The following is a 20,807-nucleotide window of genomic DNA, read 5'->3' on the forward strand; positions in this document are numbered from 1 at the left end:
GCTAACAATAAATAGTATTCGCATAAATAAAGCTTTTTGATAAAAAAAAAAAAAAAAAAAAAACTAATCTATTTATTCATCGGTGCCTAACTAATCCTCGTTAATCGATTCAGAACGATTTTTAAATGTATTTTTTTTTTTTTTAACTAAACTTTTAACTAAAGAGCCGCAGCTTCACATTCAAAAAACCGCATATGGCTCGCGAGCCGCAGGTTGCCGACCCCTGGTCTAACTCAATTTTTTCTTAATGGATTATTTGAAGGATATCGTCAATCAAGTGGGACATAATTAATTTTCAACGATAAATTTATAAAATACGAAATATATTTTTACTCTTTTCGCTAGATGTATGTATATAATTTAGATAATTATACATATATCTTACGAGCATCAGACGTAATAAAAATGTAATTATTATAAATGTTCTACTGTTTACATGAATATATACACAGAGTAAAGATTTAGATGGACCTAAAATATTCTGATGAGATTTGATACTTTCTTTTATCACTAAAATTATCGCACACTTTTATCCAAAAATAAAGCATTCTACTTCTCTACATAATCTACATTTTATAAAACAATTACAATTAATGAAACTTATCAATGTTATGACTATTATATAAAAAGTATGATTGGTCACGGTTTTCATTTAGGAATTATAAGAATTGTAGAAAATTAAAATTGAAATAATATTCAACGAAAGAGAGAAATAGAGACAGAGAGAGAGATAGAATAAAAAAAAGAAAGATACCGTTACACCTGAGTCGAAATAATAGATATCATTTAATATGAATGGTATATGTATTGCATTTTCGATATGAATTTATATAAATATATATATTTATATAAAAGAATTGTGCGTTTGGTCACGATAATGTTCACTAAAGAATTGTATAATACGAAGAAAAGTTAGAAGCTTCGCGATACGATTATGCGATAAAATAATAATTACAGACTTACAATCCGTCTAACGTATCATAAAGTTTTCTTATAGACTGACGATCTGTACATGGGAAGACATCGTTTTATTCTTGTCAATGATATACTTACAAAAAATATTTCCGTTAGAAAATAAAAAAAAAATAATATTACAAACATTATCTCGCGAGCTTCGTCTGCATATAATTTGTGTGTTTATATATGTGTTCAATAAGTCCAATTAATTTACGGCTATGGAAGCACCTTGAATCTTTAATAATAATAATAATAAAAAAGAAATAAAATTTTGTTTGTAAGGAATATCAACGTTTTTCATTGCTTTTCCATTAATATAAAATTTGGATATAATGATATTCCTTTTGTAAGAAGAAAAGAGAGCGTAACCTATTTATCCAATAAAACGCAATTGGATAATTTACATCTAGCATATCCTCTTTTACCGCGTGTTTCCCGATTTGGACTAGCTTCAGTCACGGTGAAGAGTAAGACATATAAGATACATGTCAAATTATAAGTGTCAATTTTACAGTTTGATAAAATTAATAGGAAAAAATGAAATCGAATGTAATACATACATGTACGATTAGAAATAAACTATAAACATAAGGATATATAATTTGAATCTTTCATTGTTTTCCCTTTGAAAGAAAATGAATTTGATGTGTCTGTAAAATTTCTTACTTATAATTTCAATAAACGCTATTTGAAAACGAAATTTGTATCTTAAAATTATTCATCAAGAGAGCAGTTCCTGAATAATTTTTCTTTTCAAACATAACTTTCATCATCAACAACAGATCTTCCATATCCTATATGCCTGGTGGTTATAGGTGCACGTGGCTGAGGTGGTGGTCGATAGGGAGGAGGTGGTGGAAGAGACCTAGATCTACCGGCAACTTTGTGTCTATCCTCAAGATTCATGTGAACCGGTGGCAAATGCCTGAGTCTTGGTGGCAAAGGTGGCGGTGTATCTGGCCAAATTCTTTCCTCATCTTCATCTTCATCACCGTACAAATCGATAGCCTCGGCTTGTTTAAACGAGTAAAGATCGTTTCTTTCTCGGGATGGTCCATAAAGTTCGTTCACTCTCTCCCTATTACCATAAATACTACTGTCCGACTCGTATCTTTCGGTACGAGTACTCTCCTTATTTACGTAAATTTCGCTTTTAACTTTTTTGAACTCGTAGAGATCGCCGTTTGAATGATAGCTGCCGTTATGCGAAACTGGCGAATCACGATTTCCGTAAATTTCCGAGTTGACTTTTTTAAATTCGCTAAAATGCTCTTTCTTGAATTCATAACGTTCGTTCGATAAGGACGTGTCGCTTGACACTAGATCTTGGTCGGAAACTCTCTCTTTACAGATCTCCTGTTGCGACGTTCTTTCGTATTCGGTTCTAAGTTCACGCGACATGTCCAATTGAGAAGTCCTATAAATATCCTTACAATTTTCTACATTCTCTTTCATGGAATCTTGCCTGAGGTATTCCCTACCGTATATGTCTTTTTCGTCGTATCTCTCTTTACGGTGTTCGTGCTCATCTAACTTCGACCTCGGTGTTCTTTTCAACTGAGCTCTTAACCAATCCTGTCGTTGAAAGTTTGGATTTGGATAACCCACGTTATTCCTTTCTTCTCTGAAAACATGTTCTACGTTATTCGTATGATGATGACCACCACCATTTGCCGCATAGTTCATTCTTTCTTCCCAGCCATTATAAACACGGATATAAGTTTTCCCGTAAGATTTGTTATCTTCTTTCAATAAAGGCTTGTCGTAGCTCGATGATGTTGCATTTACAGCAGAATCTTCCGAACCGACTGGTGATTCCGGAATAAACAGCTGGCAATCTGATAATGTCAAGCCCGAATCACGAGAAAGGGACATGTGATCCTTACGTGGAGGTTCCGTTAAATCCAGACTGTCCAAAGAAAGCCCACCTGCTACAACAGAACACATTTTAACGATGTAAATTGAATTTTCATTACAAAGTGTAAATTGTGTTATAAGAATGACATTACTATAATCAATATTTCTAATGAGATGAGAATTGTGAAATTACGTACGCTCCAAATTTTCGGTAGTATTAAATATATAAATGAGAATGAGCGATAGCCAAATATTCTTTCATTTAACATTGAAAAGAATAAAGTGAGTGAACTCACAGTGAAGGCTGTCGGTGCTTTCTTCAGCTCCGCTATCGCTACGTTCTTCACCAAAAAGCTGCGTGACACCTTCGCCGAACAAAACCTCGCAATGACGAATTAGCATCTCCGTTAGCGTAGGAATCGCTCTACTTTGATTTACGGAGGGGTTTTGCGACCAGAGGAGGCTCGGACCACAGCAAACACCGAGATTACTAGCGCACATTAAATTGTGTTTCGATCTCCTCGCTATGTGATGCAAGACGCATATCAAATGCGAGAGCAATGTATAATTTGCTTTGGGCAACCTATCGAGAGTACTAAACAAACAAAATTCAATGATATCATTTGTTGAACAATTTAACCATTCAAAATGTTACTTAATATTTACTTTTTAATAGTGTGAACAGGATTTGGTGTTTCCAGACTGTCCATCCATAGAGGAAATAGATGAGAAGTTAAAAGTGGATCGGGTAAAGATCGTAGAAAATCCTTTAACAAAGCTGCCACAGCTATGATCGGCGCAGCTTCCAAACAACTTAGATCACCGGTAGACTCGATTTGATCACGTAACTCTCGAACGATTCGTACATTAGCAGACTTTCGGAAGATACCTTGCGTGAATGGTCCTTTCGCGAAGAGTTGTTGAAGCATCACCAAGACGGGCTTTGGTAATCCGTTTTCGTCCAATCTAGATAGATTGACACCAAAAATGCTGGGATTTAAAGAAAGCGATCTCCTTAACAGACCCGTAATCTTCGACTTGTTCTTTTTTATTGGTGACTTTGATACAGGTCGAAGAATGAAATGACAAGTGTCATGACCAGATTTGTTGCAATGTTCCAAGTCGAAACCTTCCTCGGCCGATAAAGTGTGTCGTAGATTAGACATTTTCACAGCGAACGGTCTTTCGTGGCCGATCAAAGGATAGGGCGCCTCGTCCGACGACGTTCTGGCCCAAAGTTGAAACGGTCCTTGTAGATCCAATAATCTAGTCGCCAAATTCACGCAAGTTGTCGCCGTCATTTCGGATCCAACCATTATCGTTTTACACTAAAGCAAATAGGATAGGATATATCAAATAATTGATTTTGAAAAAGTATGGAATCATATTAATGTACGGCAGCATGTTACATCGGTATGAAGCACTTACGTATTCCGTGTTCGTGTCACTGTCGTGATACACGACTTGAATGTTCGTATCCGGTGGTTCCTTCATGCTTTCCTCTCGTACAAGTTCGGTAAGACGACCCCACCAAAGATCTCTTGCCGCTGCAGTCCTGGAAAATGTCTACACGTGTTAACCAAATGTCCATCTACGAACTATTTGGAAAGGTGAAAATTTGAACTTACATGAAGGTAGCTACAACGTTCGTCGTTGGCCAACCAAGTACAAAACTGGTCTCTTGAGATTTGCTCGTTTCCGCTACGTCATCTATATGACCGGCGGTGAGCCAAAGCTCGCTCATTCTCACGCATTGTTTTAACTTAAAGTTTCCTCCGCTTCGTGCTTTTGCGATCAGCAGGAGGTCGGAAAACAAAAAAAGATGTCTTTCTTGCGATTGCATACCCTGCGAGAAAGAGAGAAAGAGTTCAGAATATTTTATAGTTAATAAGTCGCCAAGATTTTTCGATTAAATATTACATATATGTATATGTACCGTTGTAAATTGTACCGGTGTTTCCAAAAGGAAAGTTCTCGGTGGTAACTTGGATGGTGGTGAATTATTTAAAACGTTTAAAGATTTTTGTGACAACACTCTAGTTAATCTGCCTGGATTCGTACTGCTCCTCTTACGAATTAGACTCTTCATTTTCTGTAAAGCAAACATAAACTTTGATTTCTTCTTCAAGTCACACATTACCAATTTTTGTTGTCCTCCTTCCAACATCGATCTCCCTGTCACGTATGTATGTGAATACGTTTAACGATCTTTCACAGAGTCCATTATCGTCAAAAGTTTTCTTTACTCATTGGTAAGCAAGCAATCAAGCGTACCGAATTCATTTGTAGAAGAGGCCTCCCTTTGAAACGCACTTATATGGACTTTCTTTGAGAACGTCGTACAATATATAGAATATACAGGAAATAGCCCTGCGGGCTTAATTGTCTTACATTTCTTAAAACGTTATGAAAGATTAATTTACGATTCATTGACTTTCTTCTTTGTTTTTCGCTTTTTTAAAAACAAACATTACGTCAAAAGAGAACTTAAAAAGTAAGTAATTTGAAAATTGACTTCTAAATAGACTGTTATTTAGTTAGAGTTTGTATGCAACTCGTAATTATTTATTATTGTTTTGAAAGATAGGAATTTGTAGAATACCGTAGTTAGAATATCTCGTTCATGCAGTCGTAGATTGTCGCCAGGAAAGAGTTCTTGGATACGATGAAGGTCACCCTCGAGCTGGCCACGTTGTAAAACAGAAGCACTTCCGACAGTACCGTTTCCGTTCTCTGACAAATTTCTCGCTTCTTGTCCGAGATACCTTTCATATTCGGCTAACCTCTGGACCTGTCAACATAAATCAACATTATATATTTAATCAAAAATGTTTCCATCTCTCAATTTCAAATTGGACCTTTTTAAAGGCATCAAATGAGTACGTTGTCGTATGTTATATCGAGCACGAAACTGGTTAGGATTAGAGAGAAAAAGAATCGTCTTATACCGGATTACGCGGTACTTTGAAATCTCAGGGAATGCTTGTGCGTTGGCCATGTTTTGCGCTTTGCCTCGCCTCGCCTCGCTAACTGGGATAATTATCTTCCTTGAGACGTACGAGATATGTAAATTTCAACGTCGAATCACCGTTTTAATTCTCAGTCGCGATTAACTTACTATTTATTATAGTTGTCGCTCCTGTTCAAGTATTGAAATTCATTCGAAGCATTATTTGATCTTCGCTTTGCCAAATAATTCGCAAGGCCATTATAAAAAAAAAAAGGCAAATATTCTCACACACGTCATCCTCTTTTTTTACTTCATATCTTTTTTTATTATTCACGTTGCACGTTCGTATTTTGATTTTATTTCGTAATGAATGATTGAAAATAACGGCGCAGACGATATCACTCAGTTCAACTCGATAATTTGTTACGATAACACGATGTTTATTTGGCTTTTATTTGGACAATATACATATGTGCAAAACAACAATCTTAAACATGTCATTTACATGCGAAAAGTTGTTTTTTTTTTAGACATACAAATGTATCATCGGAGAGATTTTTGATTTCTTCGTCTCTCTCTCTCTCTCTTCCTGTCACATATTTCTTTCTTATCTTTGATAAGCAAAAGACAATGATTTGTCTTTGACAGTTGATTTATTTGTTCGAATTATCATAAATCGATAGATATAAAAGTTGCGCGTTTATAATTATATGCGCGCACGAAGAATTCTTGTTATTACTAAACGTGTATTGAATTAATTCGCAATTCCATTAACAAGACATTTCCGGTAAGTTAATTACGTATGGTTTGCGCTGTTAAACGAGACTAAAATAATTTCAATATGCTTATAGATTGTTAAGAAGAATAAGTAATCGATCAGAAATTTAATAACAAAATTGATTGATTACGCACGTTAATTATGTACGTACGTACATATGTTTGATTAATCGAAATACTTATGGTTCTTAAACCGGATACATTTCTTTCTCGTACATACATATGTTATTTTATTTGACAAACCTTTCAATTTGAAATTCCTTTCGATGAAATGGACGACAAACGTCACGTAGTTCTCCATTATTTACGAATTTTTCATTAAATTTCATCTTGTTTATTATTATTCATGTTATAGACATCTAAATATGGTCAGATTTCTCATCGACAAAACAGGTAGGTCCAACGCGCCAATGCGATGTGCTGTTTTCTATAGAAATATTTATGAATCACGTTTGGTGACTGCGAACTCTACAGTCTTAACCAGTTAAGTGCGTTCGACGTGTATACACGTCGGACCAAATATCTACTGCGGTGCGTTTGACGTGTATACTCGTCATGTAAAATAAAAAATTATCATTCACTAGAAAAACTCGAAATCTCAATAAAATGTAATAAGAATATTATTTGGTGGTATGTTCCCTTTTATATTACCAATACGACCTCTATGTATTTTATTTATATTTATTTAATTTATTTTTATTTATAAAATGTGCCGTTTGCTCAAAAAATGGAAAACGCAAGGAAACAAGGTTTTGGTGTACGACCTGTGAAGTCGCACTTTGCGTAGTACTGTGCACACTTTGAAACATATCACACATACATAGCTTGAAATTTTGTGAACTATTTTTTTTCTTTTTCTTTTTTATTCTTGCTATCTTCAATTTTTCTTGTTTATGTATTTTATTATTTATTTTTTGACAATTTTCAAGCTTTTAATAAGAATAACATATTCAGAAACGAATTGTTAGTTTTTTTTGACTTTGAATAAAATGTACAATACTACCATTTGCCCTGCGTTCGACGTGTATACACGTTGTTGCTTGTTTTTAATTCCACATCCTGTGGTGATCTTTTGAAACTAAATTCCACAGTCAACAAAGTGTTAAGCTTAACGAAAGAGGGTTGACAAGTTTTGATCCTAATAAACAACGATGAATTGAAACAGCGTTATCCCTACAACTGTGTCAAATTTGTACAAATTCTATCGTTGACAATCAGCAGTCTGAATTATTGAAATTATTAGAAAACACAAATACTTTTTCCAGATCGCATAATAAGGAGATTTTCTTATTTATTATAAGAAATTAGGGTCACATGTAAAATAAAAATATAAAAAAGAAAGAAAAGAAAAATGTCTACTAGCGTACGTTTATTATTGTTTGGTATTATACATTAATGCTCAGGAATATACCTTTTCTCTTGCATTTTTATTGTCTTTCCTTGTTTTTCTTTTCTCTCACGAGTCAGGCACAGCGATCCTTTTTCTCGTCTCGTTTTCCTTTCCCATCGTCATTGTAATTCCAACATCGCGCGACCTGTACGTACATATACACGTACACATACACGTACACACAATACTTTTTTTGTCCTATTCTTACAAGCCGGCACCATTCTTGACTCCCCTTTTCGCACACTTTCTCCACTTTACGAATCAAGAATAACCTTAACAATATAATGCTAGTAGATATTTCAAGTTCCAATATAAAAATATATTTCGATAAATATCGATATTATATATAGTTAGAAATAAATACAATTGAAAATGAAATGAAAAATATGTGTTCATGAGTTTTCTCTCTTTAATCAAGAAACAAAAGGGTATAAATTTCCTTTGAGAAGGGTTAATCTTTCCTCTTCACGAAGTCAATGTGTCGTTATTAATGCTGCGCAACAAGCAAGGCGTCCTTCTTGCATAGTAAGAATATTTCTACATGCACGTATACCAAGAAAACAAAGCATCGGTGCGAACGAGAGAATGCTACCTAGGATACGGGATAAAATGACAAAAGAAACGACAAAAAATATCTAATGACAAAATCTTTATTCGTTTTATATTATAATTTGATTTCGGTAACACCTGTCGACTTCTCTCTGCATAAGATATTTTGACTCGTCGGTTGACTATTAATCACATTTATTGGAAAAAAAAAACAAAAAAAAAAGGAAAAAAAGAACTCTATGACAAGGAATATAGTCGAGCAACTTGAAATAAAGTTGACTTTATTTCCGAGAGAAGCGTAAATGGTAGGATGATTCTTGTAGAGAACAGGTTGGTTGTGCTATGAGCGAAACGAATCTCTTTCATTGTCATCGTGATGTTAGGCGAGGGAGTCATTACAAGTGGATATAGTAAGAGGTGGGAATGTGCGAATGAATTACGATAGGTGCTGCGAGCTAAGATGGCGATATACGCGTCCGTCGACGACTACCGATGCGGATTACAAAACGACAGTATGTATTCCTTGACGAGGATAATTCCAGTGCTTGTGTGTGCGCGAACGCAACCTTCCTTTCGTTTCCCCTTCGCTCGCACAGCCCCAACCACCACCACCACCACCAACCACCTCTGATTCCTTCTCTCTCTCGTAGGAATCCTCCGCCCCGAGCAACGCGATACGATAGGACAAGACGAGATAAGAACAAACCAAGGGGATATAGATATGGATGCCTCTAAGAAAACGTGAATGCCATCTAAGACGATCATTTCATCTAGCTACTTCGTTACCACGAATTATCTCGTAAATTGCGACAATTTACTATGATTGTACATTTCATGTCGAGCAATCGGTTCTCTCTTATCTTCTCTTCTCTTCTTATTTAGATCCGCACCCCTGTAAGAAGACCATTGTATAACGATTTACCTTTTCAACGGGTCCGTTAAACAATCAACCATTTTTTTTTCTTTCAATTTCTTTTACATCGAAAAATAATATACGTATGAGTAATCACGTTTGTAACATCTCTCACAGGTAAATATATTTTTCATCTTGGATGCTATTCGTGTGGCAAAGTTACATAGCCGATAATTAACATGATACGCGTATATGAGAGCTCTCTTATGCATACAAATTCGCTTTGTGAGACGTGGTAACTAATTGTAAGTGTGTAGTAGTAAATAGTAAAAGTGGAAAAACGCAAAAGGAATTTCTCGTCGATCGAACACGTGCAAGCAAGTAAGCAAGCAAGCAAGCAAGCAGGAGTGGTGCGATGTCAAGAGTTTAGGCGCATAATATATAGTATATACTACTTCTCGTTGTGATATAATGCCGATAGTCGAAGTGGCAACGTTAGTAGTATAGCTGAGCCTTGGCTTAGATTCCAAGCTCTGTCGCGTGTGCTACCTCGTGACCAATGGCGTCGCGTCCTTCGTTATATTCACTAATATAACACCGAAACGTGTCATTTTATTTCTTTTCATTTCTTTTTATTTCTTAACAAATAATCCGGAAAAAAACAAATAAAACGTAAGAAATTTCATTCGTACACGAAACGGTGTCTCTCCTCAATGATCTTCCGATTTCATAAGATATTTCAAAATATGTTCGATCGTCGATACACCAAAATCGATATTTTGAAAGAGAGAAAGTGAAAGTTAGAAGACATACGTACTCATTCTCTTTCTCTACGAGAAATTGTACAAGTTAATTATATTACAATACATATCTTATTATATATGTGTGTATACATTAACTGTTTATCAATTTATGACGATTTAAAAAGAAAAAAAGGCGAGTCTTTTGTAAATGTAAAATTAGATAAAATTGTTAGATAATATCTAGAAGTAAAAGATAGTTAGAAAGCACACGCGACTACGCCAGTGTACATAGTTGCGCTTTGGTGTGTGCACACGTACTTATGTACTGACTTATACACGTTTGTTATTTAGCGGCGCTTGGTAATAACGTGACAGGTAAAGGTATTCGAGCCGGGAGCAAGGAATCCCATTCGGTTTACTTCGATGATGGAATTCCAATGGCAGATTTAATCGAACGGCCGCAATCCTTCTTGGATTTCCAATTGAACTCGATGCACAAATTCGGATCTTATTCTACAAAGTAACAAACATATTTTCCTCATGTGAATTCAAATGTATTGTATTTTTGTATTTAATAATTGACAAAGATGACGATAGAAGATGTTGATCTAACATAAGCTGAGTATATCGAAGAGGATTCGTCGTATTAGGAACAACTTTTACCGTTAAGTACTAATTAGAAAAGCGATGGAAGTCTTCTCTCTCTCTCTCTCTCTCTTATTACACGCGAGAACATTCTCCACGATGAACACTCGCTCATAGGTCCTCCTACCTACGTGTAATGCCACTGCAAAAAGAACAAATGTAAAAAGAAAAGAAAATAAAGAAAGAGAGAGTACCTGTATCTCGTTTCTTTCGACCTCTAAGTATCTCTCTCCTTCAATCTTCGCGTTTCCTCGGTCGATGAGCTCGATTTCTCGTAAAATCGATAGCATATAATCATTTTCGATAGGCGAGTATTATTTTCACGCATTTCCATTTTCTTTTTTTTTCTTCTTCTCTCTTAACACACATACAACGAATCATAGAAGTATTCGTAACTCGCTACGATGATTATTCAATTTTTAAATTGATATAAACTTTATTGCAATTTGATCGGACAATGTACTTGTCAACTTCCTTTCCAAAGAGCTACAATCGAAATGTATTCACAATATTCCTTGTCATTTCACAGGTGTACTGCGTAATTGCTCCTAAACAATGGGAAAAAAAGACCCAAGTAAAAACAATTGGATCTCGTATCATGGGACACCATGTGTTTTTAAACATACTAGCATAGTTTGAGAATATAAAAAAAAAAGAAAGAAGACAAGAGTAGTAGGGGTTCGATCGAAGAGAGAAGTCAAAAGTATCTCGACGCAGATTCGCGATAGGGAAGGGACGATGACGAAGATGAGGAGGGGGGAGTGGATGTCCTTGGAGCACGGTAGTTAACTACCAGCGTCTACTCCACGAGGAACACTACTAACGAGTCTCAGGAGTAAGGATGCACCAGGTCTTCTATAGATGCATGAATGCACGTTTTTCTCCTTGACGTGGATTTAGTAGAAATCGCGATCGTGATAAAAGCATAATGGATTTCTATTGTTCCTATTGATAGTGTATATACTAGTCTTTCATTTCAAAGAGAGAGAGAGAGGGAGAGAGAGAGAGAGAGAGAGAGAGAGAGGGAGAGATATGACGATGTTAACGAGCTTTTAATAGGACGATTAGAGATATATACAAATGATTATCAATTTTAATAAGGCAATTGCTTTTGTTATTTCTTTAATATCATATTTCAATATTTCATCGTTGGGGTGTTCATTCAATGAACAACGGAATGGAAAGGAACTTTTATTTATAACTATATATATTTGAACAAAAATTCACTTTATAAAATAAATTTATTGTTAATTTTTAACTAGGAAATTGATTGGCTCTCGTATTGCAAAGTCGAATTGCGATTTAACTTACGATTTAATCCTTAACCGAATGGAAATGGCTTGTCCGCGCCTACAGCCGACGTGCTTCGAAAACTGGTCTTAGTAAGAAAGGCCCTTCCTTCCTTCCTTCGTCGAAGGTAAAGCGAAATTTAAAGGGCCGCATTCTTCCTCTAGACACTCCTCTTTCTCCTCCCCCCCATCTCTCTCTCTCTCTCCCTTGGGTCCCACTCTCTTCGCGGATTTTATACGGACACTAACATTTTATGTAAATGGATTTAGGTTCGCTGCTATGTTTCGCGTGCAGGGATACGTACCCTGCCGAAAATATCACCCGTCGTGTACCTTCCTTTCTATATTTATCGTCTTTGGATATAATCGTTTTGCCCCGGTGTGACTGATCAAACAAAACATAATAATAATAATAATAATAATAATAATAATAATAATAATAATAATAATAATAATAATAATAATAATAATAATAATAATAATAGTAATAAACTTAACCAATGAAGAATCGTGTTTTTATGATAAATTTACTATTTATTTTTAGTAAGGTGCTATAGGTCCTTTTAATATGTCTACCTATTTATGTAATTTGAAATTTATTTAAAAACATAATGCATATATAGTCTATTGTACCCCAGAGTCATCCTTATGGTGCACAGTGTCGTGACAACGACCTTGCGGACATCTGCCCACGAGTTATGGCCCTTAGTCATCGTAGGAATGCTGACAGACATATTCTCGATCCACTTCCTGTATCAGTGAGAACTAAAAATACTCCCATAGGTTTGACCATTCGAATCACTTTGAAATTACAATTACTATACATTTTTCATGAACCCTAACAAAGTTCGCAATAATAAAATGACAATATAAAATCAGTAAATAATGATAAATATAGTAGGATGTTATATAGTATGAACTATGAATCATCAGATGCGATCTAGACCAAATACCAAAATTACGCTAAGCATTGGGTCGATGCACCAGACATCCCAGCGTTCTAAATATTAAACATTAAACCGACGACTCTCATTCACTCCAACTCGACTACTTTTGCAGAAAGGACATTATCTATGAACATAACGGGGACTATCTTTTGCCCCAGTTCCAAATCATTCACATTATATATGTGTATATATGTATATATCTGTATTTTGTAATTAAAATTTAAAATCGTAAAAAGTTGTTAAATTTTGTATAGCTTAAAGATATACTAGCTCACCAATTGAAGTTCCAATCGAAGCTGCATTTTACGTAGATCGTAGTAACCTTTGTAATACTTGAACCACATCATTTATTATCGAAGGAAAAAAAAAGACAGTTGAATGAAAAAGGGCTCTTATTATGCGAGTCACGTATTTCCAAAAGAATTCTATCGATTTGAATTGTCTTCGTTGTCACTTAGATCGAACCAAAGCACTTCCGACGTCTTCTTCGTACGGAATATAAGTTTTGTGTTCTTTTGCATCGTACTTCGATCGAGAGGAATCAAAGAGTTCTCTGTTCTCGCCGTACTATCCCACACACTGTTCCGTTCCGTTTCGTTCTTATTTGATATCGTTTTCTTCTTGTCAATACGTTTCTTTATGTGTATATCTCTGAACGCGTAAATGTATAGGCAAGCGGACAAGCGGGCAAACGGGAAGGCAGGCAGGCAGGCACGTATGCGGCCAGAGAGAAAGAGAGATAATAAGAAAAAAAAATAAAAAAATAAAAATGCAGGCAAAGGCAAGGCAAAGGCAAGGCAAAGGCAAAGGCAAAGGCAAAGGCAAAGGCAAAGGCAAAGAGGAAAGGGGAGAGGAAAGAAGAAAAGAAGAACGTGATACGATGCACTCTAGGACTTTTAAGAAACTGTTCGTTTCGACATAGCCAAGAAGCCAAGTATAGAAGACGAGCCCTCTCCTCCTCTTCACAGTAGGTGCATCACTCTGTGAAACGAGTGCGTAACGTGCCAGAATTCTCCTTCTCTTTTTCTTTTTCCTCCGCCTCTTTCCTCTCAGATGCTTTCCCTGCTTCCCTGGCTCCTCTTGATGTCATATCATCCCTTGATGCTTCCGTCAAGTGTGAAAATCTACTTATACACTTTACATAATTTCAATCTCTCTTAGTTCAACCACTCGGACTCTTGTGAATTTATATATAACCTCGTTATTTTCTAAAAATATTACTATTAACTTTATACTTAGGGTTTCTGGGTGATTTATATTCAATTATATAATTAAAACGTTGACGTATAAAGTACATAGACTTATATAATTTAACAATTGAAGTTTTGACGTTGTAAAATTTGTCGTTGTTATATGGTATTTTAAAGCGTATCAGTTTTGTTAGCTTATCTAAGTGGGCTAGATAAAAACGAAAGCAAAAGAGGTGTCGTTGAAAAGATACGAGATGAGAAATTCTTTCAGTGTTTTTAAACTATCAACGAATAAAAATGTCTGACAGACATTGGAAAAGTGTCTAGAAGATAATTCGAGAAAAATTTCAATTTTTATTCGTATTATGATAATAGACAGAGAATAATATTGAAATGTAGTTCTAATAAATGTAATTTAATTATAGTTTAATTTAGTAATCCTTAAATTTCGTCTATTTATGTGAAAATTTGCCGACGATGCGTCAAGCATAATGATGGATCCTAAAGATTATCTTTTCTTGGCATCATTGAAAATCTTTTAAAGCTTTTACGTTCCCACTAATTCTATATTATACATAATCAAAATTATATGTATAAATGGTATAAGAACTAAACTAAAAATGATTAGAAAAGTAAATGCAGGTCATCGATGACCTCCAAGATACAATCAACTTCTTAACGACTGACAAAACATAGACGCTTTCGTACTTTCAACTTTCACAAGAAGTAATCCAGACACATCGGCGAAGAGAAAAGCATACCTGTATACAAATACAAATACAAATATAAAATGCGTATACATATATAGAAACTACAACCGATCCACCAAGTTTCCTGATTTATTAACAAACTGGTTGTTAGTACAAAACGGTAAAAATAATTTGCCCTTGGTGAAATCTGTGTTCTTAGTAGGATTTTAATTACAATTTCTATTTATTCAAGTTGTATTTTTTGTTGTTGTTGTCTAGTTTTATCATTTGTAAGTGTTGAAAAATATCTTAGATCGTTATCGCTTGTTTAAATTGTTCTTGTAAATAACCACCGTTTCAACCCGGTTTGAACTAATCTCTCGGAAACGAAACGAACCGAGCTGAAAATTTGTTTACATTGACGATCAAAGGGAAAAGAGAGAAAAGGAAAAGAGATGATAATATACTGGCAACTCTCAAGTAAGGTCGATGAACGCGCAACGATAAGCAGCAACATTCGTAGGCGTGACCCTCGAGCCGTTAATTTTCAAATTAATACAAAGATTCTCTTAGTTAGATGAACGAGATCGAAAGCGAATTTATATATTCGTATTTATTATATATCCAAGAGAAATGTACTTTCAACTTTAATTACAAAGATACGAGAATGAATTTTTCTTCTATATATTTGAACACCTTGTCGATGATCGGTCAACAAGATATCGGAATATGTTGCTGCACTCGTATAGACATAATATACAGGATGTTTCTAAAATTATTTTACCGAGAACCCTAATGCAAACTTGTCAAATGAAAACATCCTGTACCAGAGGACTTAATTATAAATTTGTGCTTGAAATAAACTAATTTTTATTTGCTAAAGAGTAATTCTTCGACAAGTTCATTAGAAATCAAAATGAACTTTTTACCGTAACAGTCACAGTCCGGAAATTTCTCATTAACCAATGAGAACTTCAATTTCAATTATTCTATTTTAGAGATGTCTTACGAAGCGAAAAGAAGATGATTCTTATATTTTAACAGTAATAATAATTTTCAATATTGAAATTTCCTGTCTTCTTTATGCAATGGAGCATTAACTTCAATGCAATATGAAATAATGATTATTTTCAAATACGCGGTATTAACAGAAGCATAAACAGGCATAATTTCAATCCAAATATTTAGTTGTTACGGTTGTAATCCATGTTATTCAAAAACGAATTATTTCAATTTTATTGAAAGAGAACAAAAAGTGCGATTAGCAGGATTTAAAAGGTTATTTCAATTTGTTTATTTTATTAAAAATAAAAAATAAAACATTAATACACCTTTTATAATTTATAATGCTCTATGGATTTATATGATGTACGTTTTGAAAAGAAGATATAAGCTCCGAAGATATTCTCTAGTCGGTCAACCCTAACAAACGCCCTGTATAGCTTTATGGCTTTCCCGTGGAGATTAGAAAAGGAAAAAAAAGGTCTGGGTTCGGGACACCCAGCAGGAATTGACTACGTGATGTTTGTCACGTTGGCCACCAACCAGCAACACGATCTGTGATACAAATCACGTAGTAACAGAATTGTCCGATCGAATTACACGTTGTAGAAGATTTTTCATCATTTTCTAATTGTCAAATGAAGTCGCATACCTCTTTGTGACAATCCTCCGACAGACACTCGGAAGAGGAAAGTAGGAAACCGTTTGAATGCGTTTTTCATCACGACATCGGGATTTCACGAAGGAAAATATACTTTTTATGAGAGGCAAAGAGTAAAATTACATAATGGTAGAGCGTTGTAAAGAAGATTTGAAAGAAGGTTGAGAAGAACGTTAAGATACAAGAGCGCATGTTAAAACTGTTACTGTCCGCACACGGATTCTCGTGAAAAGAGTGCTTCGCGAGTGCTTTGCGAGTGCTTTGCGAGTGCTTTGCGAGTCGTTTTTCTTACCGTAACGAGGAAGTGTAATAGCGCGACAGAGAAATGCAGCCACGAGGAAAAAGGAGTGCCCAAGACGAAACGGTCCCCTTGCTAGAAGAACAACAACACAGGGATTCGAAAGAAAGAAAGTACTACTTACATCCGTTCTTACAAAATCGAACCAAATAATTGCATATAAATAAATAAGTACTTCTTTCTTCTAGTAGAAAGACTAATTAGAGAGAGAGAGAGGGCGAGAGAGTATATTTGTAGTCCCTTTAATACATTTTTCTTTTATTACTTACGCTTTCTTTTCTAAGAAGGCAATCTTCAGGTTTAATAGCCTGGAATTTTAACGAAACCGATTTCAAATGAAAAATGATAATTACTACATCTCTCTCTTTCTGACCGGTTATTTTTGCAGACTGATAAAAGTTGTTTTTGTCATATAACGAATTAAATAATTATATTCTTTAGCAGATATTTTGTTGGCATCTGCAAGAATACGAGAAAGATACTTTAGATACCTACAAATGTTGTAGTGACTCACCCGGCACAATAGTTTCTGACTCATACTTTATGTATGACTTTGACACATGTATATATATATATATATATATATATATATAAATTAAGTTAAATAAGATGAATCAATTAAAAAGACGACTGACAAAGGAGACACGCCTATGCCTATGACATCTTTTTTTCTTTTTTTTTCTTAAGAAGGGAATTATCATACGTGCACAATACATAATGGGGGTCTCATTGAAACGCAATGTTCAAAGAGTATGTATAAACGCACGATGGAAAAAATACGGGGACTAACCATCAGAGATTTCAATTATTCTTGCTTACCCTTCACAAACCTTTCCCTCGAAGACTTCTCTACTATTTTTTCGTGGCACGACTTCTTCTTTTACCCTATTTCCATAGCTTTCATTCTTCTTCTTTCCAATGAACGAACGACTCCTTTTTATTTCATCACAATAGAATACATTCTCGGTTCTTCCTGTTCCCTTTACTTCATCTCTTATATATATATATATATATATATATATATATATATATATATATATATATATATATATATATATATATATATATCACCATTCTCTCACGTATTTTGTCATTTCTTTTTTTATTAAACTTAAAAAAAAAAAATAGTTACGGCCTAGTTTTATTTCCTTTTTTATATTCGTTCGAAGAATAACCTTAAATGGTAATTACACGAGCACAATTAACAGTTACGGTAAGAAACTGAGATCAACGAGTCACCCTACGAATTGAATCAGATCGATCGAACAATCATTATCTTTGTTTTCTTTGTTATATCGTTAATTGCACCATTTTGTCATAAAATAAATGGAAATGAAAAGATAGCAAGACGAAGGATACAAAAGTAAAAAAAAGCCAAATATAATTTTGCCTTTATTTCAAATCTCTTTGTATAACCATTTCATTATATAATTGAAAAAAAGAAAGTAAGCAGCCTAAAAAAGAAGAAGAACTCTTCGAAATCTCTTCTTTCTACCTCTTTTAATTTTAAGAAGAAATAAAAAAGAAAGTAGTTGAAATTGACTGTCAATAACTTGATTAAAATAGACAATTTTGGTGGTTATCCTTTGAAAGATTATTAACACGTTTGTCGCCATGGTACCGTATACCGGAGACGGTGACGCTCTTCTTGTTGGAGTTATAGTATTTTTAGTTGAAAAAACTTATCACATTTCCCATTCCGAAACAAAATTATTTTCGGTAAATAAACGATATTTTTATATTTTATTATTTTCGGTAAATAAACGATATTTTTATATTTTATTATTTTCGGTAAATAAACGATATTTTTATATTTTATTATTTTCGGTAAATAAACGATATTTTATATTTTATTATTTTCGGTAAATAAACGATATTTTTATATTTTATTATTTTCGGTAAATAAAATATAATAATATAATATAACCATATAATACTCGGGTTGCATTGTTGATATTTCTATTTATCGCTTCTTTACGTTACGGCGCGCCGACAGTCGAATTTTGGGGCTGGTGAGAACCTCAATCGAAACGGACTGGACGACGAACGTGTTAATGAAAAGAAAAGCAAATTCTACGCCAATGCAAATCTACCGGGCAAGATAGAAAAGGTTCCTTGGAGGAGGAGAAGAAGAAGAAGAAGAAGAAGAAGAAGAAGAAGAAGTACTGCTCTTCTGGATCTTCTAGCGAGATATTATCCAGAAGCGGAGGATACGTGTTCGCGCGCGCGTACCTCTTCTTCCGTTGCATTTACGTACCCATAGATATTCTACGTACGTAGGTACGTGCATGCGTATCGCTTGTGTATGCGAGAAGAGCTAAGGTATATAGCTCGTATATACGTATATATACGTGCGAGCATTACTTCAAGTGTGCGAAGCAAAAGGCAAGGTGGGGTACTGACCGTACATTCCACGAGAAAGGTGACCGCCTCTTCTCCCTTCACTACCCCTCCCTAACCCTTTTCTTACTCCTTTCCTTCTTCGCAATACCGTACAACTGTTCTTACAGAGTCCTAATAATTTACGTATCTATGTGTTAACAGTTCTCTACATTTTAAATAACACAAAGAAAAAAAGAAGCTAGATATGTAGAATGTTTTATAACCATTGATTATGCGAATACTACGAATACCAACTGGAGAAGTACCATTATCATTTTCGAGAATTAACTTTTACAATTTATTTCTATTTGGTTGGCTAATATTTTAGAAAATGAATAATTAAGTATCATCGTGTCAAATTGTATTTTATATAAACTCAACCATTAACTTTGATTTATCTCGTATTTGTGCGACCGGGGTATTTAGCCAAAAATTGCAAAAAAAGGATAAGGGAAGGAAAAGTATTGATGAAAAAATGTTGCGTCGCTTGTTGCATTGCGTTGCACCTGTGCACCAGAGCGGCCGACATACAACAGCTGGCCGCGATGGGATCGCGCAACTCGCCTAACGGTGCCGAGCCACGACCGGAGAAAAGCCCTTCCTTCCGAGAGAATCACAAGGACTTCCTACTCTTCTTGATAACCTAACTTCCAAATAATCAACAGTTATTGGTACAATCAATTTTTCCCCTTTCCCTGTTCGGTTACCATTCATTCATCATCACCCCAACACGTCATCTACATGCATTCTTGCATCATAGTATTTATTTGTAACATCTTGTCATTGAGAAAGAAGAAATTAACTTTTCTATAACATTTACCGTTAAATAACTGAAGGATAGGTATACCGTGCTTTGGAAAATATGAACTAAATGTAATGATTTCACATAATTTCTAAAACATTAGTACCGTAACATCGTCTCATTGTAACACCTGTACTGAATGGTTGTTGCATGCGAATTTACTCTCAGTATTATTTATATTGTTTTTCTTGATTATTGATACTTATATGCAATAATAACAATGAAAACGAAGTGTAATAAATAATATACACGATTAATATTATCGTAATTCTTAACGTATTCATAAAAGAACAAGCTTCTGTATACACGGATATCTCTATTTTCTTGAATAAATCATCAAAGTTGCATAAGCCGTTCAATTTCCAATAAAAAAAAAAGCGAGTAATTATGTAATATGCAATAAAAAATATTCCAATAATACGGAACGTTTTAATAGTAGTTTCTAATGAGAATAATAAAAATGGCAGTAACACTTTTAATTGGAAATCGCGTGTCGAGAGGAGAATTCATGAAAGGAAACACGTAATGCAACGATTTGTGAACGCGAACTGCGAGCTAGCTTCCTTTTTATTTTTTCCTTCTTGTGTTCTTTTAGATCGTTTGATGCGGAGGAGTAGAAGAGTAAGGAGGAGTAGAGGAAAGAGGAGAGAGGAAGCGACAACAGGTAGCGCGTACTACATAATACATAAAGGGCAGTACACGTTTCGCGTCGTAACCTACGCCGTAACCTACACGAAGCAAGAGAGAGAATGCAACAGGTGGAGGCAGTAATCTTGGCTTCTGTTCTATCGTGGGAAGGGAAAAGGGTCAAGTTTGTGCGAACGGA

The 20,807-nt window shown here is 34.8% G+C and overlaps 1 protein-coding gene and 1 long non-coding RNA gene across 6 annotated transcripts in view; one reads left to right on the forward strand and one right to left on the reverse strand.

The window, feature by feature from the left end:
• Window positions 1–306: 306 nt before the first annotated feature.
• The window catches only part of LOC107071271 (rho GTPase-activating protein 20), a 36,659-nt gene continuing 16,158 nt past the window's right edge, over window positions 307–20,807 (reverse strand). For 2 of the 4 annotated variants that reach the window (XM_015330131.2, XM_015330133.2), the window contains 7 exons: window positions 5,417–5,605; window positions 4,751–4,906; window positions 4,443–4,660; window positions 4,243–4,369; window positions 3,481–4,142; window positions 3,111–3,409; window positions 307–2,888 (listed from right to left, as the gene is read on the reverse strand). In XM_015330131.2, the coding sequence (XP_015185617.1) occupies window positions 1,711–2,888; window positions 3,111–3,409; window positions 3,481–4,142; window positions 4,243–4,369; window positions 4,443–4,660; window positions 4,751–4,906; window positions 5,417–5,605 (2,829 nt within the window). In that variant the 3' untranslated portion in view covers window positions 307–1,710. Of the gene's footprint in view, window positions 2,889–3,110; window positions 3,410–3,480; window positions 4,143–4,242; window positions 4,370–4,442; window positions 4,661–4,750; window positions 4,907–5,416; window positions 5,606–13,232; window positions 14,023–20,807 lie in introns of those variants that run through there. The other 2 variants (XM_015330134.2, XM_015330132.2) reach the window with 2 other exon arrangements.
• LOC149031038 (uncharacterized) lies at window positions 8,084–10,562 on the forward strand. Of its 2 annotated transcripts, XR_016178098.1 has the most exons (4): window positions 8,084–8,992; window positions 9,131–9,279; window positions 9,363–10,269; window positions 10,428–10,562. It is a non-coding gene; the product is annotated as an uncharacterized LOC149031038 (long non-coding RNA). The 2 variants fall into 2 exon arrangements; XR_016178097.1 differs by lacking the exon at window positions 10,428–10,562 and having other exon boundaries at window positions 9,363–10,411.

This window comes from Polistes dominula, unplaced genomic scaffold (assembly GCF_049000335.1).
Source record: "Polistes dominula isolate Pdom_NZ unplaced genomic scaffold, Pdom_raw_medaka contig_12, whole genome shotgun sequence".
NCBI lineage: Eukaryota > Metazoa > Arthropoda > Insecta > Hymenoptera > Vespidae > Polistes > Polistes dominula.